The sequence below is a fragment of the Danio rerio genome, chromosome 6 (assembly GCF_049306965.1).
Source record: "Danio rerio strain Tuebingen ecotype United States chromosome 6, GRCz12tu, whole genome shotgun sequence".
NCBI lineage: Eukaryota > Metazoa > Chordata > Actinopteri > Cypriniformes > Danionidae > Danio > Danio rerio.
Window position 1 is genome coordinate 15977501 of NC_133181.1, and position 22755 is coordinate 16000255.

The following is a 22755-nucleotide window of genomic DNA, read 5'->3' on the forward strand; positions in this document are numbered from 1 at the left end:
AGATTTATATTCATCGGCTCCGTGAATGTCGGTGCCGTCACTTATTGATCCGTGATCTGTAAATGTAGATTGTGTGGTCGCTACTTGACTAATAAAATAGCTTCGCTACTGAAAAGCTATTTGATTTAGAAAGTAGCGACGCTACCGCCATGCTACTGAGAAATGTAGTTAATCTAGTGTCGTCACTACTTGTGGCGACACTACTGCCCAACACTGATAATGATAGTTAAAAAAAAAAATTTAATTAATAAATGAAAACTTTATTTTCAGTTTCAGTGTGTCATAAAAACACAGATTTTGTTTGATTGTTAAATAATAGTTGGATCTTGCAGTGGTTTGAGGTTCTGCTTTGTCTGCTCTCTGACTGATGGGAGTGGCACAGACACAGCAGAGGTGGGTTTGAGGGAGGGGTGCAGACAGAAACATCTCTGATCCCCCTAAACACTGCCTGGATGAGCTGATGAGGAAAACAGAAAATTCACACACATGACTCAACCAAAATAGAATGGTTAATTTTAAAACAAACCAGCGTAATTCAGAACGACGAAGACTAATGCACATTTTTGGTTTGTATTTTAAAAAGAAGAAGAGGAGGAATGAGAGTTAGCAAAATGAGTGTGACGGAGCTCTTTCTGTTCCTTAAATCCCATTTACAACAGGGAGCATCACACACTTCACTAGGCACGCCGGGGCTTTGTGATATTAGGTGTGCGTGCGAGTGTGTGTGTGTGTGTGCATGCACGTGCTGTTCTTTGTGTGAAGGTGTGTGTGCACATCAGCCTCAGGGGTTTTACTGTGATGGGAAGAGCCCCAGAGAGACTCCTGCATTAACCGCTTCTTTGTCACCAAAGCTAATTCCTTTTCAAAGTTTGTTTGTTTTAGCTTATTTTTACCTTCCCCACCATTCATCTCTGGACTCGACCTTGGGCTAAGACGCTCCTCAGTAGCAGTGAGGAGTTTGTGCGTGTGAGTTGTCTAATGCGCCATTGTCCTCAGTGTGCTCGAGCCCCTTCGTCCTCCCCTCTGCCCTGCAGTAGCTGGGACCCCTGCTGCTAATTTAAATAGGTATGTCAAATCTGCCGGCGTGCACCGGCTCCCTCATCCAGCTTCGAATCGCACAGAGGTCCTCTGCATTCAGAAACCCTGCAGTGTGCAGAAAATAATGTACAACTCTCTTTCCTGCAGAGAGAAGAGTTTTCTAGCAAAAGCAAAAGGAAGGAAACACTGTAAGATATACGGACCTATATCAAGGACACTTACAGTTTGTATTAGGGCAGAACAATATATCGTTTCAGCATTGATATTACAATAGGGATGTCCAGATCCGATCACATGATCCGAAATGGGGCCCAATCACGGGATTTCAGAATCGGACAATACCTCTCAATCAGGACTTGAATGAATATATATACACAAACAGTCAGAATTATTAGCCTCCCTTCTGAGTTTTTAAATATTTCCTAAATGAGGTTGACCTGAGCAAGGACATTTTCAAAATATGTCTGATAATATTAATTCTTCTAAACAAAGTCTTATTTGTTTTTATTTTTTATTTTTTTTAATTAATTTCATTTTAAGGACAAAATTATTAGCCCCTTTAAGCTATATTTCTTCGCTAGTCTACAGAACAAACCATCATTATACTATAACTTGCCTAATTACCCTAACCTGCCTAGTTAACTTAATCAATCTAGTTAATCCTTTAAATGTCACTTTAAGTTTTCTAGAAGTGTCTTGAAAAACAACTGCATAAATGAATTAAATGAAATTAACCCGAAAATAAATGAAAGACATTTAGCAAATTATTTTGAGACCAGGCATCATCAGACTGTCTATACCAGATGTTGAATTGTACATTCTAGGTTGACACATTTAAATTTACTGAATAACGAAGCACCACCTAAATGTAATCACTGCCTGGCTGCTCTTACCCTAAAACATATTTTGTTGTAATGTGGAAGTTTAGATTCAATTGGTTACTTTTTTTTTTTTTAGGAAAGTACTTTGATGGACATTTTTTTAAAAGGTACCACTAGGAAGAATTTTTTTATTATTTATCAAAAATTTAACTGAAAAATAATATTTAACTTTGAATATATTTTTGTGTGAATTTAATCTATTTATATTTTATTTATTTGTCTGAGTAACTTTATTATTGTAATAAGAATTTTTTTTTATCATGTAATATTTTATGTATATCCATTTTGCCACGAAATAGCCATAATTTTCTGATGTGGCAATAAATAAATAAATTAATAAATAAATAAATAAATAAATAAGTGTCTTGAAAAACATCTAGTAAACTATTATTTACTGTCATCATGGCAAAGATAAAATAAATCAGTTATTAGAAATGAGTTATTAAAACTATTATGTATCGAAATTTGTTAAAAACAATCTTCTCTCCACTAAACACATTTGGGAAAAAAAAAATAAAATAGGGCGGGCTAATAATTCAGAGGGGCTAATGATTCTGACTTAAACTATATATATATATATATATATATATATATATATATATATATATATMTMTATATATATATATATATATATATATATATATATATATATATATATATATATATATATATATATATATATATATATATATATATATATATATATATATATATATATAGTTACACATATATACATACACACATTTATATATATATATATATATATAGTTGAAGTCTGAATTATATTAGCTCCCTTATTCCCTATAGACAGCAAGGTACCAGACTCATTTGGTATCCAGAAAGGTACCCAAAAACATCTTCAAAATTAACCAAATGCTTTCAGTGGTTTAATTGGAATATTATCAAGCTATGAAAAATTGGAAAATACATTTATGCCCACAAAATAAAAATGACTACTTGATGTACTTGTTCTGATGTACTTGGGATGCACCTGTGTTTTGGTTCAAACAGAGTAAGTTGCGCGTGGGCATCTGGTGTGGCATGCGTCAGTGCATAGTTTACAAGAACATGGCACAACCTATACTGACACTGAGAAGAGAAAACTGTTGAATTAAGTCGTTATTTTTGTTTTATGTGGAAACAAAGGTATTCCTATAGTTTGATAAAACTACTATTGAACCACTTGAGGCATATGGTGTGTTTTGTAGATTTTTGGCGGGGTATTTTTGGACACAGTCCTTGCTGTCTATGGAGGATGAGGGAGCTCTTAGATCTCATCTAAATTATCTTAATTTATATTGCAAAGATAAACAAAGAACTTACGATTTTGGAACAACATAAGGGTGAGTTAAAACTTTAACCCTTGTGCATAAAGTTTCTCATAAAAAGTGTCACATATGTTCAAAATGGACAAAGTAAAATATAATTTTGGTACACTAATCACTTTCTTTTAAACCATTTACACACAAACACACAGATTTAGTGCACACATACAAATCACAATCTGACATCCACACAATTACAGATGCATAATTTATCCAATGGACTTTATATTAGACTATAATATAACTAAGCAGAAAACAGGAATAAATTGAGTGTTTGCTTTATATGACAATCTTGAAAAAATAGCCAACATCTAGTAAAAAGTGGTCTAAATTAAAATTTTGAAAGCCATTCCAACAGAATTGACGGTTATTACAAATACGGCATAATTTGTTTGGGTAAATGGCAGTGGGGTTAACAATTTAATACTGCATAATATGCACATATCACCTAGAATTTTCAAGTGTGAACTCCAGATGTGTGGTGACAGTTAAGGGGTTAAGGTTCTGAGTGTAACATTTTTATGTGTGTGCCAAGCGTAAAACAGAGTTATTAATGGAAATGAGGGTTAACTATTAAAATTTCAATAAAAATACATATGTATGCCCACATTTATACAGTTTGAATTAACACAGGTGAAATGATAAAAAAAAGGTCGCATTGATGTTCTATAACAACTGCATTGCTGTGGATGGCATATTGTAAATGGTTAGAGGTTTCTCTTTCAGTTTCAAATAGTTGTCTTAATTGTAATTTTCTGTGTTGGTGTGTTCACTAAAAATGAAAATTCTTTTGTTAATAACTTACCCTTGTGTTATCCAAACCCCTGAAACCTTTGTTTGTTTCAGAATATACAGTTGAAACCAGAAGTTTACATACACTGCATAAAAAGGCACATAACCATTTAAAAAAAGTTAGATGTTAAAGCGACTAAACTTTTTATCTTTAAGGTAAGTTAGGATTATCAAATGTGTTTCTGTTGTGCTTAATAGCAGAATGATGAGAGAGATATTGTTTGAGAAATTGTTATAACTTTTCTTGTAAGTCAAGTTTAAATACAGTAAGAATATTATACCTCTGAAAAAGCTCAGATAATGGTGTCAAGGTTTTGGAAGTTTCTGATTGGCTAATTTACAACATTCGAGTTAATTAGAGGCACAACTGTAGAATAGTATTTAATAATCAACAAAAAAGCCAGCTTTCAATTTGCTAAATTACATGGGGAAAATAATAATTTTTGAGACATGTCCTGTAGTCTGATGGAACTAGGCTTTAACTGTTTGGCCATAATGACCAGTGTTACATTTGGAGAACAAAGAAGAACGTTTACAAGCATAGGAACACCACCCCAATTTTAAAGTATGGGGGCGGCAGCATCATGTTGTGAGGCTGTTTTGCTGCAGGAGGGACTGGTCTACTTCACAGCATAGATGGCATCATGAAGAAAGATTATAAAGAAATACTGAAGCAACATCTCAAGACATCAGCCAGAAAATTAAAACTTGGCCACAAACTAAACAGACCATGACCCTAAACATACTGCCAAATTTGTTAAAATGTGCTTTAAGGACAAAAAAGTGAATGTTTTGGAGTGGCTATCACAAAGCCCTGATGTATCCTGTAGAAAATTTGTGAGCAGAGTTTAAAAGGCTTGTGTGAGCAAGACAAAACAAAGCTGACTCAGTTACACCAATTCTGTCAGGAGGAATGGGCCAAAATCCCTTTAAATTATTGTGAGAAGCTCATGGAAGGATTCCCAAAACATTTGACCAAATTTAATACAGTTTAAAAGCAAAGCTAAAAAAAGCAAATGTATGTGAACTTGACTGTCTAGAAATTAATAAAAAAATTATCTCATTAATCTGGCTTTAGCAAATGTAAATCATTTAAGTAATTCTAACGGACCTAAAATAGTAAACATTTAGTATAGCGCAGTACCACTAGGCTATTGTTGCCGACAAATTAAGATATTTTAGGTGAAATCTGAGAGCTCCCTCATCCTCCATAGACAGCAAAGTTTCAATGTCCAATTCAGTTTCCAGAAAGGTACAAAAAACATTCTTAGAATACACCAAATGCCTTCAGTGGTTCAATTGTAATTCAGTAGAACAGTTTTCAGTTGTATAATACTTTTAGAGAGTCTTAAGTGTCATATTGTGCTCAATAACTGTCCAGTTCAAACTGTGTGATTTTCAAAGTAGTCGTGTCACAGATGTTTTCACACTGCATGACTGTCTGGGGTAGCATTCAGTTTCTTCTGTGTTCCCACTGCAAGATGGATCGGCGACAGGGAGTTTCACACCGAAGGACTTTACAATTGGAAGAACCACAGACTTAACTTAAAGTCTCTGTCCGCAAACTACATCTCGCAATCAAACACATGAGATAAGTGACATGGAAACAACTCAAGGTCGCGTAGTAAATATTATTTTATAAACTAATTTTGCTCACCTGGGTTTTGAAGGGAATTCTCATGTTTTTTTCAGTTTCATCTCAGTTGTGGTATTGTTCAGATGACACATCAAACAGACACAGGTGCTCCTGCCAAATTTACACTAGTTTTTCCTTTATTTCTTTGGTCCGACTAGACTCAAATAAAGACCTTAAGTCCTCCCTCAACCTCCTGCTGGCCTGCCGATACCCAGACGATTGCATGTAGATGTAGATGATTGCAGATGTTGTTTTCAACCACAAAACATTTCACACTGCATGATTTTGAACTGCAGACAAGTCCAGATATTTAGCATCCCAAATATCTCATAGGTGTCGGCGACTCATTGGCGACACTCTCAGATTGCTTCTTTGATAGTTCACACTGTGTGATCAATAATCAATTGAATGAGCACGGTTTGCCTGTGATTTCAGGCATTTGTCGACGATTTCGCAACAGCTGTCGGCGAGTCAAAATTAAGGCTAAAATCAATGTCTGAGCTTAACCTGATTCACTCAAACATCGCTCCACAACTTGTTGTTATTTTTGAGCCCTCCAATATGGCAGCTGTAGTCCTAAAAGAAAGTGAAAATTTGAGTTTGAGATTCTGACACTGTTGGTTAAATTTAGTTTGAAATATATTATTTAAGCTTAATTTTGACCAATACTTTCATAGTATCCTTATTTGCACAGAATATTATCAAAAGTAGAGTGGTTTCACTTTTTCAGTAACAAATGATCATGATCCATCCGACACACTTTTACTTAAAACACGTTGCCAAATAAAAGGTCATAAAATCTTAGTCTCATAATGTTATTATTACCCGCTTCTTTTAACACTAAAACCTTTAACTTTGACCTTAACTTGTGTTAAATGTGCTGCATTTTCTACTTAACCCTTACCAAAAATCCCCTGTGTGTTTTGGGAGGAGCGAGCCTGCACAATTTAAACCACGATTTGTCGAATACAAGGAGTCCCGGCCAACCAAAAGGCTACATTGAGAGTCCACATTAAAAAAGCTGAGACGGAGGAAGCCCCTCTCCCCTCCTAAAGGCATTTGAATTTCTCTGGATTCGTTATGGCGCTGTGATCACGAACGTGTAACGCGCGTTTCCCCCCGCTTTCTCTCTCCCTCCCCCCTTTCTTTTCTATTACTCCTCCTTTTTTGTGCTGAAAATTGGTTTTTGCCCGATGTTTGCTTTTTTGGCGAGTAGCGGTGGATTATACGCACTCTATCAGGACCGAATTAAACAAACAGCTGTGGGATAATTGAGGGGGAAATGAATTCTCGCACAGGCGTGAGGAAGGTGCCGACGTGAGCTGCATGCCAGCGCCGGGACCCCCGCGTCAGACCTCTGCTCCAGCACCACCACGCCTGACGGGCACTCCAGGCTCACGGGCGCGATGCCAATTTAGACAAGTGTGCCCGAGGATGCCATCCTGCTCCGCATGGCAGATTCTCCTGTCAGGAGGACGTGCAAGTGTGTGTGTGTGTGTGTGTGTGTTAGAAAGCAGAGAGAAAGTGTGGGGGGTTACGGCCCAAGTGCTCCCCAATTCAATTTTCCCTCCACACACACACACATACGCGTGCACACAATTAAATTCAACCAGAGCTGAAGAGAGAGATGAGATCTGCCTTCATAATGGAGTCTGTATGTGTATGTGTGTGTGTATCAGTGTGAGCTTGTGTGCGTCAGGGGGATTTTCAAATCCCTGCTTTTGCTTCACTGCATCTTTTCTTTTGAGGGATTCCGGAATATCTGTGAAGAATTGCTCGTCCTTCAGTCTGTGTGTTCATCGACTTATTAGTCAACAGAGAACACGCTCAGAGGATTCTTGCTTTTTTCTTGTGTGTGTGGTTTGCGCTCTTGCAGAAACTGATCACTTTGCACATCTCTTTTTCTGTCTTTCTAGGATGTGTATGACAAGATGTTGGTGGTGGAAAAGCATCAGGATAAGATGAGAAATAAAGGCCTCTTTATGGCAGACACAAAGCAAATGTAAGCACCTGAGAAGTAAAGAAACCTTTTTTGCACAGTGGTTCTCAACCTTTCGACTCTGCGTCCATCATTGACAATATACAACTTAGTTTGAACCCATTTAAATAATAAAAGTTAGATTTTTAGAAATAAAAAAGGCCCTAACTGTATCTATCATGGTTATCATCATGTTCTGATCTCAGTGTTCTGAACTGTACTAAAATTAAAGAGCCCCTATTATGGGTTTTTGAAAATGACCTTCCATGCAGGGTGTAACACAGCTCTAAGTGAATGAAAACATCTAGCTGAGGTTTAAATCTGAAAGTGCACCATTTTTAAGAATATATAGATTTTTTTTTTTAAATAAAAAATGTAACTAGGATTTTGTCGTTTGTTCTGATCTTTTGCCTGTTTGTATTGCTGTCGACATGAAACAATACCAAATATGAAGTGCCGGATCCGGTAAAACATGAACACGCCTTTCCCATTCAAACGCTAGCAGAGTGCAGGCGTTTATGGGAATGATTGTGACTGAATATGATTAAACATTCTAGTGGTTAATGCAATAATCTACCCTGCGACAGGATTTGTCTGCCGTTTGTTAAAGGAAGGATCAAAAAAGACTATTGATGTATGGCACTTTGTCAAAGCTTGACAGGAACTTTGTTTCTTCCCAAGTATGTGGTTAAAATGGTTGTCTCCTTGTTTTCTCTAGTTTGTAAAATATGCATTTAATTGTGTTTTGATACTTGTAATTGCTCCATGCGGCTTGGACTGTATCTGGTTAACTCTGTGTTCTCATATTGCATCTAAAGCCTCGTTGAAAATAGTTCAGCTTTTGCCATGGTGTGGATTAAAACTAATTGTAAATATGCCATGTTTAACTGCATTGCTTTGATGCATTCCTGTGTTGGGCTCACACATACACTCAGCACTCAATGTTGAAAAGCCATGGTGGGCGTTTCTTTGTCTCGTGCTGAACGCAGTCGACCAATCACAACAGACTGGGTCATCCGACCAATCTGTGCAGTTTAGCAGCACGCTAAAGAAGCATTTGGGAACAAATGAATCGCTATACTAATCATATGGTAGTAGGGATGTAACAATATTGTAAATACCGTCATACCACAATAGTAATTTTTTTTCAATATTACCGTAGGCGCGTGACTCAATAAAACTATATTTCTGAGAAAACTTTGCTTAGGCGAATGAAGCGAACAGGAGGTAGCGGGAACTACAATTCCCATCAGCCTAGGCGGGGCCATCATCCTTTGCGGTCTGTTGTCACTACAGATTCAGTAATGCGGAAATGGAGTGTGTGAACCTAAAGGTGGTTTTAAATCGGATGTGTGGAAGCATTTTGGTTTCTTTCTAAAAAGATACGAAAAAGGAGAAAAGGTGACAGACAAAGAAAAAACCGGTATGCAGGCACTGCCAGACTGTTGTGAAATATAAGTCGGGGAATACGACTCAAAACAGTCATGGGGACTGCAGAACACAGCACACTTGTTAGATTGATGCAGACATTGGCTTGTACTGCAAAGAGACCTCTATCTCACTCATAGCTTGTCCTCTCAAGTGGTGGAAAGAAAATGCACAACGTTACCCACTGCTGTCAACCTTGGCTAAATCATATCTCTCTGTCCCAGAAACCTCAGTCCCAAATGAGAGTTTTTTTTTTGTTGTTGTTGTTGCAGGAGACATGCCCAGAGATCCCAGCTTTTACCAGATAATAGTTATATGATAATTTTTAGTTTTGTGTTATTAAAAATGAAAAATTGAAGTTCCTGTTTCGAAACTTACAGATAGATGGCTAATTTGTATGTCATTGATATGTTCAGTGCTAAGGTAAATAAACACGTTTGGCACTTTTTTCAAGTCTTTTCATTAGTTTTGTTTTTCCTGTAAATTATTCAATAAATACCGCACCGTGCCATTCATACCGAGGTATTATCGTACCGTGAAATTCTGATACCATTACATCCCTATATGGTAGTCGTTGTGATAATTACGTAAAAATAAATGCACATTATAAGACAATGAAAGTGTTTTTGGACTGCATGCACATCAGACTGTTACCCACAAAACCAAAATATGACTTTTTATAATGCATATTAGGGGCTCTTTAAAAGTCATGTAATAATTGCCACATTAAATGTGCTTTAATGCTTCAATGATATAGCACAAGATAAGACTTTTAGAAAAACAAAAAAAAGCTATTAGCACTCAACAGTATTAAACTATTTGAGTCGACCAATCAAATGAAAGTAGACAGAGTTTGTTGTTCAGGGAATCTGCAGAATTCCAGCTCATCATTTCAGCTTGTGGTCATCGAGTTTGAAAGTGATGCAAGTACTTGGCATGCATTTAATCTTTATCATTTGATAGCTTTTATATAAGAGAGACGTTAAAGCAGCACAGTCAGATAATCACACAAACCTAATACGCTTTTGTTCAATTTCACCTTTTGATTTTAAAATTACAAGTAATTCATTTTAGAAGAAAATATTACTTTTAAATGACATGTAAATGTAAAGGTAATGATGATAATGATAATATAGCACTGCAACCTGCATTAAACTGATGTTCCTAAAAAACTCACTTCTATTTTAATTTCGCAAGGACTTTTAGTGACATGTGAGTGTTAAGGGTTTTGGCACTGGCATGAATGAGTAAAATAATTGTTAAAAATCAAAATTTTAGTTGGTTCAGGAAACTTATTAGGCCTGCTACTCACTCTCTTCTATTCATTACTCCCAGCTTATTGGGTTTTTCATCACTAACCCAGAATAAAATCTGCTTACAGCTAGGGCTGCACTATTAATCGAAAACAGAATGTGACTTTGATTTGACCCTACACACAATCTTAATTTAGCTTTTCTATGATTCAGACCATTTTATTTTCAAGGTCAGGAGAGAAACGTTAATGAGGACGCACAAGTCTTTACATTGTTTTATAAATGTTGCTCATCAACATGGACACCTCTAAATGGTGGTAAAAGTCTCACATACTGTATTTATAAGGTATAATTCACCTAAAAATGTCATTTCTGTCTTAACGTAATGAAGTATTCGCGGCCGCGAAATTACACATGAGCCGTTGTAGTATTTGTCTACCACTTAGAGGACTGTGGCGTGCCTGCCAATTATGTCTTCTTTAGTGAATAGAACCTGCGTATGCTGTGAATAACAAGTAATAAAGTTGTAAATAATCTTTAGTTTCTTGCACAGAGTGATCATTTAAAAGCCGCGCGGAAAATATTATTTGCATGTGTTTATTTTTTCTCAAAGTGATGGCGACCATGACATGAGCACACTCGGCAGTGAAACCTGTGTGCACAATTTAAACAATCAGATCACATTTTAGAGTTATAATTATGACAAACATTTGATGTTTTTTCTTTCATATTGAACACAAAGTGTTGTGCATGCAACATAATGTTTACTGGGTCAGTATAACTACTCTAGCCTATATAACGTTGAATATAAAGCATGAGGAAATCTGATAATGACAAATGTTTTATTTTACAAGTGAAAAAGCTCTAATAATGGTGTCAGTAACAAATGACAAGCATATGTCTCAAACATAATGTTTTAACTTTAGAATTATGAATAGTTGTATTCTGATGTCATCACTTTACTGTGAATTAACAAACAGGACATATTTAAAGTCTGTTCAAGTCCACCATTCCAAGTCAATAAAAACAGTAGACCTACACATAAAGGCCTAATATTGTTATTGTTGTTTCACCATATGTTTGAGAAATAATAATAAAAGCCTACACATTACCTTTATTTCACATCTACAAAATAGTGAGAACATTGTAATCTTAATTTTACCAAATTGTGATTCTCATTCTAGCCAGAATCGTGCAGCCCTACTTACTGGAGGTTAGCAAGTAACACAAGTTGACGAAACCTGATCAAATACAACCCATTTTCATAAAAAAAACTAAAAGAGTTTGCCCCTTTATTGGACCCCAGTCCCCTGTTTGAGAACCACTGATTTGGCTTTTATCCAAAGTGGAACAAAGGCAATTTATTTCCCAAGAATCCTTAATATTTGTTTTATGCATTACCAGATTTGAAATATAGAAAAGAATCAGTAGTTTCTATGTTTGTTGTGGCTAAATTGTGCATGTTTGCTTTCATCAGATCTCTGAGCGGGAGCAGGTGGCTGTTAAAAGAGGAAATGGAGGAGATCCTGGTAGAGAACATTTCAGATCAAGATGTAAGAATGAAACGTTGTCGGAATCCTGTGAAGGGTGTAATTCAGGATGAAAACACAAGAGGGTGCTGTTGGCAAAAGTAAGCATATTCTGTTCTTTGCAGTATTTGCGGTTTATCCAGCTGGCGGAGAGGTTGCTGTCCATGCCGTACTGCTCTCTGGAGGAGAATTTCATCCTGAAGTTTCGCAAACCACTGGAGGTTCAGTCCAGAAAACAGGAGATCCCTGAGCTGCAGCACGACGCACGTGGAGTTGCTTTCAGCGTTGCAGATGGTATCACATAATATTAACATTTCAAATTGATACCCTGATTAAATACAATGCTTATAGTACATCATCAGACCCTGTGGAAATCTTTACCTTTACTTTCATTACACCCTGCTTTCAAATACTTTATTTATTAAGGCCTAAAATAATTTGAAATGTGAAATAATGTCAGGCTGTATGACAAACATACTCATTATTTTAAACGGGCATGATGATTTTCTATAGTCTATCTATCTATCTATCTATCTATCTATCTATCTATCTATCTATCTATCTATCTATCTATCTATCTTAAAGTCAGCTTTATTGTCAATTCTACCACATGTACAGACATACACAGAATTTAAATGACATTACTCTCAGACCCTTTGTGTATATATCTATCGTCCTTCTACCATCTGCTCGTTTGTTTATTGCAAAGTTTGAATATGGCAATAAGCACCACATCTTTATGCTTTTAATGGCGTCTCAATTTCAAACATTGCCATTCAAATAAGGGAATTTTACAGATTATAAGAAATTGCACTGGTCTAAGCAATACATAAACTAAATGTGAGAGAAACACAAAAAGTTTTGGACAAAAATATACGTTCCTGTCATGTTCATTATTCACGAGATGAGACGATTTTTAAATGTTGTTTTAAGCTGAATTGCAAGAAGCATTGTGAACTAAAAGAGGACCCTAAAGTAACATTTTAAACAAAAGTGTTTAAATATTCTTCTCATTATGATTTTGTATTTTTAATTTTTTAGGATTTTATATACTATAAATGTATTTATATTTTGAAAAGGGAATCATTTTTTATTCACTTTTGTTTTAAATTTTCACTTTTTCCTAATTCTAATTTTTTCCAATTGTTTTTTTTTTTTTTTTTTCAGATTTAAATTTTGTTATTTTGACATTTTTACTTGTTCAGCTTGGTCAACATTTTTATTTAAGTTTAATTGAATTTTATATTTAATTTTATAATTATTGCATGTATTTGTATTAGGGCTGTGGTATAATATGAGAACTTTTAATAGTCACTGTATAGTTTCTCCTCGATATAATGAAAACACATTTGATATAATAAGTAGAACCTCTCAGCACTGCTCATTTGATCTCCATGAATCATTTATCCATTTGTACAAACAGCTGCAGAAGTTCCTTTGTTTACATGCCAACTACGGTTGCCAAATTTGTCACTGAAATTTGTCACACTGAAAATTCTCAACAACATAATTCTAGTTCATGAACGCATCTTGAACTTTCATGATTGCAGTTTTTTAAGCAAATTGATCATTTCAGATACATAATAATAAATTACGTACAAGTAGAACAGTTAGTTTGCATCATCAAAGGCTGAATTATCAATGAGAGGCAACCACTGCACTTCCATCCAAACAAAAGTGCTGCATACATTAACTTGGACAGTTAGTGATTTCAATTAGATTGTATAGTTTTAGAATGATGATGTTTCCCAGGGATGGGTTGCGGCTGGAAGGGCATCCGCTGCGTAAAAAAAACTTGCTGGATAAGTTGGCAGTTCATTCCGCTGTGGCGACCCCGGATTGATAAAGGGACTAAGCCGACAAGAAAATGAATGAATGAACAATGGTAGCTAGACTAAATAAAATGCAGATTCACGAACACCGCTGATGCAACTAGTGTTCAGACTCTTTTGAACACCTCAATTATTTGTATCAGGTGCATTTGATTAGGGTTGGAGCAAATTTGTGCAGAGCTGCGGCCCTCCAGGATTTGAGTTTGAGACCTGTTTTTGATACTTTAAGTATGCTGCTGTTGTATGGTTAAATCAGCATAGCACATGGTGAACAGGACAAGGGTGGTCTTGTCTGAGACAAGAAAAATTCAAATAGGTCTGCTATTTTGGACGTCCCAACCAATGCAGGACTGTAAGTTTACACCATTTACATATGAATATAAAAGGAGATGGCGGAAACCGTTGAGACAGCAGCTTTCGTTTCTCTTCTGATAGCTCAAAACTATGGTAAACACAGGATATGTTAGAATAAGGCTGGGTAAGAGAACAGTTTTGTCTTAAACCTGACTAATGATGTTTTATGGTAAAGTTTAAGTGCTGCTTGGCTAGCATGCACGTCTCTGTAATGTTTACAAATGAAGTCAGAAGATGTCAAACACTTTAGCGTCTATACTAGAAAAGCAATACATTTTAACTATATATATATATATATATATATATATATATATATATATATATATATATATATATATGAGTTTTATCATTTTTTAAATTCATTTGGCTGATTTAATCCAGTTGCAGATGCACTTTTAGCTTAGCATCAGTCATTGTGTTGCCACAGTGAAAAGCAAATCCATCGATGCACAGCTCTACAACTCCTGAACCGTGCAAGCCAGTGACGAGTGGCGAGGAAAAAAAACTTCACCAATTGCCGAAAGTGAAGGACTCATTAAAAATAATTTGCATTGCTTTGGCCAAAACTGATTAGCTGAAGTCACACTGATATGACGTCAACAGAGGATTTGACTTGGTCTTGAAGCATTTTTCGATGGGTAATTTTAACTATTTAAGATGGCGTGGTGGTCAAAATAGGACAAATGAGCTCATGTATGGGACAAATTTTTAATCAAGTTGGCTGAAGCACTTCTGGCTTAGCTTAGCATAAGTCATTGAATCAGATTAGACCGTTATCTTATCTCTCAAAATATTCAAAAAAGACTGCGATTTTTGAGCATCGCTGTCACCTGCCGATTATTTCAGATGATGTAAAAGATTATTGCACATACTGCATCGTGGTACTGCAGCAAAGTTCCTTGATTATTACACCAGAATGAGAGTATATCGACCTAAAAAATAACATGTTTTCATTTTCCATCAACACAATATAAATACAGAAGAGTCAAGCTTCAAATTGGAAAATTAACTAAACTTTTTTTTTTTTTTTAAAGAAGTATAAATGAGATGCTAATGGTCTAATCTAATTCAATGATTCATGCTAAACTAACCTAAAAGAGGGTTGAAGAGTCGTGGAACAAAGTGAAAGTGAACAGCGGATCGGTGAAATGAGGTGACGGATCAGATTTCAAAATTTCCGGATCTGGCATGTTCTGAAACAAATTAGCCCTGCACTCAAGTGCTTCTAAATACACAAAACTACATATTCTGAATAATGTTGGGGGGGAAAAAAGCAGCCTTTGAAATTCTTTTGTGTTCAACAGAAGAAAGAGACTCAAACAGGATCTGAGGATGACAGAATTACAATTTTTTGGTTGACACTGCATTTGATACCAGGACTTCCACCTTGTATCAGTTGATCATTACTCTCTGTTACTTCTGTACACACTCACATAATTCCCACATCATTCTAAACATCAGGTCTTTTTTCCCACAGGCAGGAGGAAGTCTGCCAAAGCCAGAGTTACCCTCATAGACAGCGGCTCCGGCAACATCACAATCAACGGCACAAACTACCTGCACTACTTTCCTGTACTACAAGACAGGTAAGCGCCTCAGTTCCTTTAAGCATATCAAAAGCTTGAATATTTGTTTTTACCCTAGTTAGTATGCCATAAATGAGCCCCACACTGAAAATGTTCAAATCCAGGATTTGTGGTTGAGGGTTGCATGGTGAGTGTGTTGAGATTTTTTTTTTAAGTGGTTGAAAAGTTAATTACACAGATGAGTGAGCCGGAGACTTGGCGCTGTCAGCGTGCGGCCGGCTGCCCGTCCTTATCACTTCGTCCGCTTCACACAGGCCTAATTGGAGCAGAAGGGAAGTGTTGCTCTGTGTCAGCACTGTGGGCCATCCCGTGAGCCACAGCACACACACACTGTAGCGCACACTTGCATCACGTCCCCTCAATAGTTCTGGCGGGCACGGGGATTGTCACTTGGTCTAAATATGATGATACAGTCCTTAAAGGGGGATTTGTTGGAGTGTTGTTCATATGGAAAGTTTGAGTAGACTAGTGGGGAGAAACCTTTTCTTAGTGTGCTTGTTTACACACAAGTTTAAATTCTTCTCTCTGACCCCCCTCTGCCTGATTTACAAAAAAAAAAGAAAAGTACTTCAGTCAGAATGCACTGCTTTACAGTCCACATGAACAAAACTGTAACTTTTTTTTTGTGTTGAAACGCAGTTCCTATAGAAACTGAACGTTAAATGAGAAAACGGTGGGCGTGGCTTGTTGTTTTTCTCCAGCGAGCTGACTGGATGTAGTGAAGTAGGCATTTCATTCAGAAAGATCGGGAAAAGGGTTTCGGGAGAGTAATTACAACCTAACAGATACCTCCTCACCATTTCTGTTTGCGTGTCTTAACCATAGACTGTAAAAGGTATGGGTGTAGTATGAGTGATGTCACCCATAGGTTTTTGAAAAGCGCAGATGAAGCTACAAGTAGCATGGCCAACCGTCTCCATTTTGTTAAACATCATTGCACCAACCGGGGGTTACCTAAAAGAGGCAGAGCTTGAGCAAAGCTACAGATGCCTGCTAGCATTTTGCTTAAACAGGCTTTTCTTTGGAAGAAACGCTTAATACTTCAATACCTGCGATTCGTTTGTGTTCTGACCACTTGTGCTTGGTTGTGTACTATAGACTATAGACAAATTACCAATCTACGTCACACGGGTCCCCGGTTGCAAAAAAAGATGGGCTGCAATAGCAAACATGTCTTGTTGTGCGGTAGGAGGCTAAATTCGGGGGGGGGGAAAACGTAAAACTTAACTTTTACTGTACACCACACTGCTTTAATGCCAACTGCAGCTGTCTTTGGCTAAAAAAGAGCTTAATGAAGTGAGGAGCTAATTAGAAATGCTGGACTCCACAGTTCTCATGTTATATCAAGTGAGTTCAGGCTATACTGAATCATACACATCACTCGTTTTTGATTGCAGCAATGATTTCAGCAAAAACGGTTACATTTGGTTAATTAAACTGCGGACACTGAATGCTAAGAATGAAACGTGAAAGTGCAAGTTATTAAGGTAAACTTGGGTTTATATTCACACATTTATCCAGTGACAACTTGACACACTCCCTATATTGTTTACCACGACACTTCCAATATTTGATCTGAAATAACCCGCAAGTGTGACTTGAGAACAACATTAACACTGTTTATTTTATTTATTTCACTGTTTATTGTGAACAATGTTGTACTTTGATAGTCATTGGCTGCTAATATGATTTCGCTGTTTAGAGTTTGCAAATAATACTTTTATATAATTATATTATTGAGGAGAAAGTCCAAATGTGCTGATATAAAACCAATTTTACCTCTTTGTGTAAGTTCACATACTCTGCCGTACAGGTGTAATTTGCTGTCAGAATGCAGTTGTTTTGCTTGTTGATGATTACGCAGGCCTTGTACAGTTCCATCTTATTTCCTTTCTTTGGCTAGACACTACATAGTGCTGAATCTGGTCGCATCATGGAGCATTATTTCTTGCACATGACCACACTATACAACATTGTTGGCATCCAAAGACTTGTAGGCCTTTAACTTCTCTCTTGTAAAATCACTTGGAACTTCAATGAGATTGTATTTTTCAGGCTGGATGCTTGGACATTTCGTCCTATCCATTATTCATTGGGAGGGTACTATCGCAAATGGACCTGTCAGTTGAACGCCGCTCACTTTAACGTTAATTTTGCCAAATCACTGTGCTTATCACTGGGTGACAAGCTCTTATAATGCACTGAACGCATTATGTAAATGATATATATAATATGTAATCAATATAACTTATTTCTAAGACAACAACAAACTCTGTACCGCATCGGATGTCATTTCCTCGCTGTAAATGCTAGCGCTCACAGGTTTTTTCTGCCTCCTCCCTGCGCGCACATCCTGAATGTTTACAAATATGGTAATTGGTCTATAACAATAAAGTGTTTAGTAACACTGTTATAATACATTGAGCCACTCAGCATTGTTCTTATGACGTTTTTTTTAACAGGAGGAAAACACTAACTACTTCCAAATACATCAAATGTAACCACAACACAGGAAGTGGCATTTTTAAATACACAGCCAGAACACGAACATGTAATAATACAGCAATGACACGCAGCATTGAACCATGCTCAAACACGGCTTGTTGTTGTCTTGTGACAAACAGACAGAACCAATTCATTCTGTTGAGACTGTTTAAGCACTTTGATCTTTGAAACTGTGTTGAGCTTTTACCTTCAAAAACAGCTGCATTACACTAATCATGAAAGATACTGAAAAAGCACAATGGGGTTTGTTTGAAATGAGAAGCAAAGAACCTTCAGCCTTTTTATAACCTCTTTCTCTAAATGTCTTTCTTTTTTTCTCTCCGTGTCTCTCTCAGGGAGCAGCTGATGTTTCCTCTGCACTTTGTAGGGCTGCTCGGCCGCTTTGACATTGAGGGCAGCGTGGAGGGCAGTGGTCGCTCGTCTCAGGCTGGTGCCGTGCGATTGGCCATCTCACGGGCACTGCTCAGCTTTGTGTCTGAGGGAGAGATGGAGAAGATGAGGCAAGGTGCGTGATGAGAAGCTCAAATGAATATTCATCAACTCTTATTTGCACTTTGGATATTTACGTAACACTAATGACTTTGTTATACGATTCTTTTATGTGATGAAACCTGTTCTTAATGTCAAACTACAGCAAATAATGGCAGTTTTGTTCTTTTTGACTCATTGGATGGTAAACAGTAAAGGGTGCTTTAAAAAGCTTAATAATCATCCGATTATTTCATCTATAGTGGGTGATGGGTGCTGACATGTTAGTTTGCATTTCATTGGATAGGTTAGAGCTGCTGGATTTACAACATGTCAATTCATCAACTAATTCCAAAATACATGAAAGTAAGTGGCTGTTTAACTGGGAGAAGAATGAAGTAAGGCCCAATCCCAATTCTACCTCTTAGCCCTTCTCCTTACCCAGCGATTTCAGTTTTGTGCTTAACCCTTGAATTCCAATCTTCAATTCTTTGGTGCACAGCGTTAATCTTGGTCTCATTTTAAAAAAAGACAGATGTCAGATTGTAGCTGAAGTGAAATACGTTGAAAAGGTTAAATAAATCAAAAGTTATGTGCGTTTGTTTATGAAAATAATAAAACAATAAATGTGAATGTTATTATAATACATAAAATATGTAATACATAAAACATTTCAGCCTAAAATTGACAGAAAATCTAAGCTAAACGTCTAAACGTATTGTATTCCAAATTTGAAATTAATATCTCAAAAAATGAACATACAATAAGGTTTTGTTTGACGGCAGTACCAAACATGGCCACCAGGTGACATCCAGTTTACATTGGTGACCATACAAAGGTGACCCTTGTGTTTTGAGGAATGTAAACTGTTTTTTTTGTACTTTTGACAATATTTGTAAAGTAGACGTAACACACTCACTGGCCACTTTATTAGGTACACCTTGCTAGTACTGGGTTGGACCCCCTTTTGCATTCAGAACTGCCTTAATCCTTTGTGGCACAGATTCAACAAGATACCAGAAATATTCCATATTTTGGATGTTGGTCCATATTGACATGATAGCATCACAGTTGCTGTATATTTGTCAGCTGCACATACATGATGCGAATCTCGACCACATCCCAAAGGTTCTCCATTTGATTGAGTTCTGGTGACTGTGAAGGCCATTTGAGTACATTGAACTCATTGTCATGTTCACAAAACCAGTCTGAGATGATTACACGCATTATCCTGCTGGAACTAGCCATCAGAAGATGGGTACTGTGGTCATAAAGGCATGGATATTGTCAGCAACAATGCTTGGGTAGGCTGTGGCGTTGACACCTTGCTCAGTTGGTACTAATGGGCCCAAAGTGTGCCAAAAATATCTCACACACCATTACACCACCATCACCAGCCTGAACTGTTGATACAAGGCAGAATGAATCCATGCTTTTATTTAGTTGACGCCAAATTCTGACTCTATTATGAATGTCGCAGCAGAAATCGAGACTCATCAGACCAGACAACATTTTTCCAATCTTCTATTGTCCAATTTTGGTGAGCCTGAGCGAATTGTAGCCTCAGTTTCCTGTTCTTAGCTGACAGAAGTGGCAGCAGTGTGTTTTTTCTGCTGCTGTAGCCAATCTGCCTCAAGGTTTGTTGTGTTGTGCGTTTAGAGATGCTCTTCTGCATACCTCAGTTGTAACGAGTGGTTATTTGAGTTACTGTTTCCCTCTTAACTCTCGAACCAGTCTGGCCATTCTCCTTTAACCTCAGACAACAACAAAGCAATTGCGCCCACAGAACTGCCGCTCACTGGATATTTTCTTTTTCGGGCCATTCTCTGTAACCCCTATCGCTGGTTGTGCATGAAAACCCCAGTAGATCAGCAGTTTCTGAAATATTCATCTATACAACAACCATACCAGATTAAAAGTCACTTAAATCAACTTTCTTCCCTATTCTGATGCTCGGTTTAAACTGCAGCAGATTGTCTTGACCATGTCTTCATGCCTAAATGCATTAAGTTGCTGTCATGTGATTGGCTGATTAGAAATGTGCCTTAACGAGCAATTGGACAGGTGTACCTAATAAAGTGAGTGTATATAAAGTATTATACAGTTTAGTGATATTTAATTTGACTTTAGCCTCTAAAAACACATCTAAAAATGTTTACATGTAGATTGCTGTAGCAAAGTAATGCTTTACAACTCTGAGTCTCCTTAATAAATAGAGACGGCTCAATAATATCCATCAAAAAACAATCAGGAGATATGGAAACTAGACATGTTAAGCTTTTGAATGATTTATAGTTTGTCATGATTGCTTTGTGTTTAGACTACTAGATTATGGTTTAAAATCAAATCATAAATGGTCGCACAGGTTGTAAATGTCAGTTAATCTATTACCTTATTTATTTATTTTTTTATGTAACAAAAAGCTAAAAACTGTGTAAATATGTGTTCAGACATCTTAGACCTTTACAACGATATTGAGTTTGTCGTGAATAGATTAGGATTTAACTGTAAAAGTGACAGTTAAGGGGTTAGTTTACTTTAATTCACACATTTTGATAGAAACAAAAAGACTATTGTTTAAAACAGTGGTTCTCAAAGTGAGAGTCGGGACCCCCCGAGGGGTCACAGCACATTGAAGTCCATGTGAATCCATAACCTACTGAAAAGAAAAATAGTTGTTTATAGTTACTATATACTATATAAGGACTATAGTAGCTTATAGTTTTATTGGATTGTAATTAATTACTTATATTAAAGGCACAGTAATAGCGTTAGATTCAGCAGATTGATTTTTTTAACACCAGGTAAAACTTTCTGGCCCATTTACAGCACTCGCATACATAAAAAAAAAAATTAAACGAAGAAATGACTTGGGTCTATTGGTGTGTGTGCGTGTGTGTGTGTGTGTGTGTGTGTGTGCACGATCGCATGCAATGTTTCTGTATTTCAAGAGTTCACATTTAGCTGATAATCAATAAAGCGTATTTGGCATGCTGTCCCGGGAGAGAGCCCTGAGCTCATAATATCCTCGAGCCCAGGGCTCCCTCCCATTAGAAGGGCGAGAGGGGAGTTCGAGGTCAGGTAGGTCTCGAGAACTCCCCTGCTTGTCACCGTGAGAAGTGTAAACTAAGGTTGTATTGGGTGATAATTTGTTTTAGTCGATTGGCTATGGTTTATGTTTTGGATGGTGGGAGGAAACCGGGGAACCCGAGGGAAACCCACGCGAACACGGGGAGAACATGCAAACTCTGCACAAAAACACCAACCGGCGGTGTTCTTGCTGTGAGGCAACAGTGCTAGCCACTGGGCCACCGTGTCCCCCGATCAGAAAAAAGGGGGAGGATGAAGGGGTGGAAAGGGGGGAGCTTTAAGACGAAGATAACTGGAGTGAAAAATTCAGGTTATTTAAAATGCTTCCGCAATCATCGAATAGGGCTGATTACGGAGCTAACAAGGAGCCAGCCGTGTTGATTATAAGCACGTGATCCTCTCGAAATTATTTTATGAATAAATCGCACTTATAACCACCTCAGAGGATATTGGGGGACGCGAGCCACAGGCATTGTCATTTTGGGGGTCACGGGCTGAAAAGTTTGGGAACCCCTGGTTTATAAGTTTGTCTACATTAAATAATCGTGTATGAGAAAGCTCATCTCACACTGTTTTCTCACCTGAACAGCCGGTTTGCTGACCGCAGACCCCAGGATCAAGGAGAGGAAGAAGCCTGGACAGGAAAAAGCTCGCAAGAAGTTCACTTGGAAAAAGCGCTGAACAGGAAATCGTCAGTACAAGCAGCACAACTTCTCTATCGATTACTGAATCATTGGCTTATGCTCTGGACAACCACACACTGCTGATCTCAAACACAAATTAGCTGCACTGCATCAGTTACATAAACATTGTTCCCTATTGGCTGATGCAATTGAAAGTTGAAAGTAAACCATCATTGTGTGTGTTCATGTGTATATTAACGCTGGTTTGAAAATGTTAATATAAACATCTTTCAATAAACATTTGTTTTTCATATTTCATTTGTTTTCTTTTGCTAAAATAAATGCAGCTGCTTTAAAAGGTTGTAAATTTGAGGATTTATTACAGGATTTCATGCCTTAAATATAGAAAAAGTGTCTAAATTCCTAAATGTACAATC

At 37.1% G+C, this 22755-nt stretch overlaps 1 protein-coding gene across 1 annotated transcript in view; it reads left to right on the forward strand.

Moving 5' to 3' along the window:
- mrps9 (mitochondrial ribosomal protein S9) overlaps positions 1-22631 on the forward strand; it is a 47055-nt gene extending 24424 nt beyond the window's left edge. The window contains 6 exon segments of the mRNA NM_001045396.1: positions 7589-7674; positions 11809-11884; positions 11986-12154; positions 15524-15632; positions 18473-18642; positions 22285-22631. Of these exon segments, the coding sequence (NP_001038861.1) occupies positions 7589-7674; positions 11809-11884; positions 11986-12154; positions 15524-15632; positions 18473-18642; positions 22285-22376 (702 nt within the window). The 3' untranslated portion in view covers positions 22377-22631.
- Positions 22632-22755: the final 124 nt, after the last annotated feature.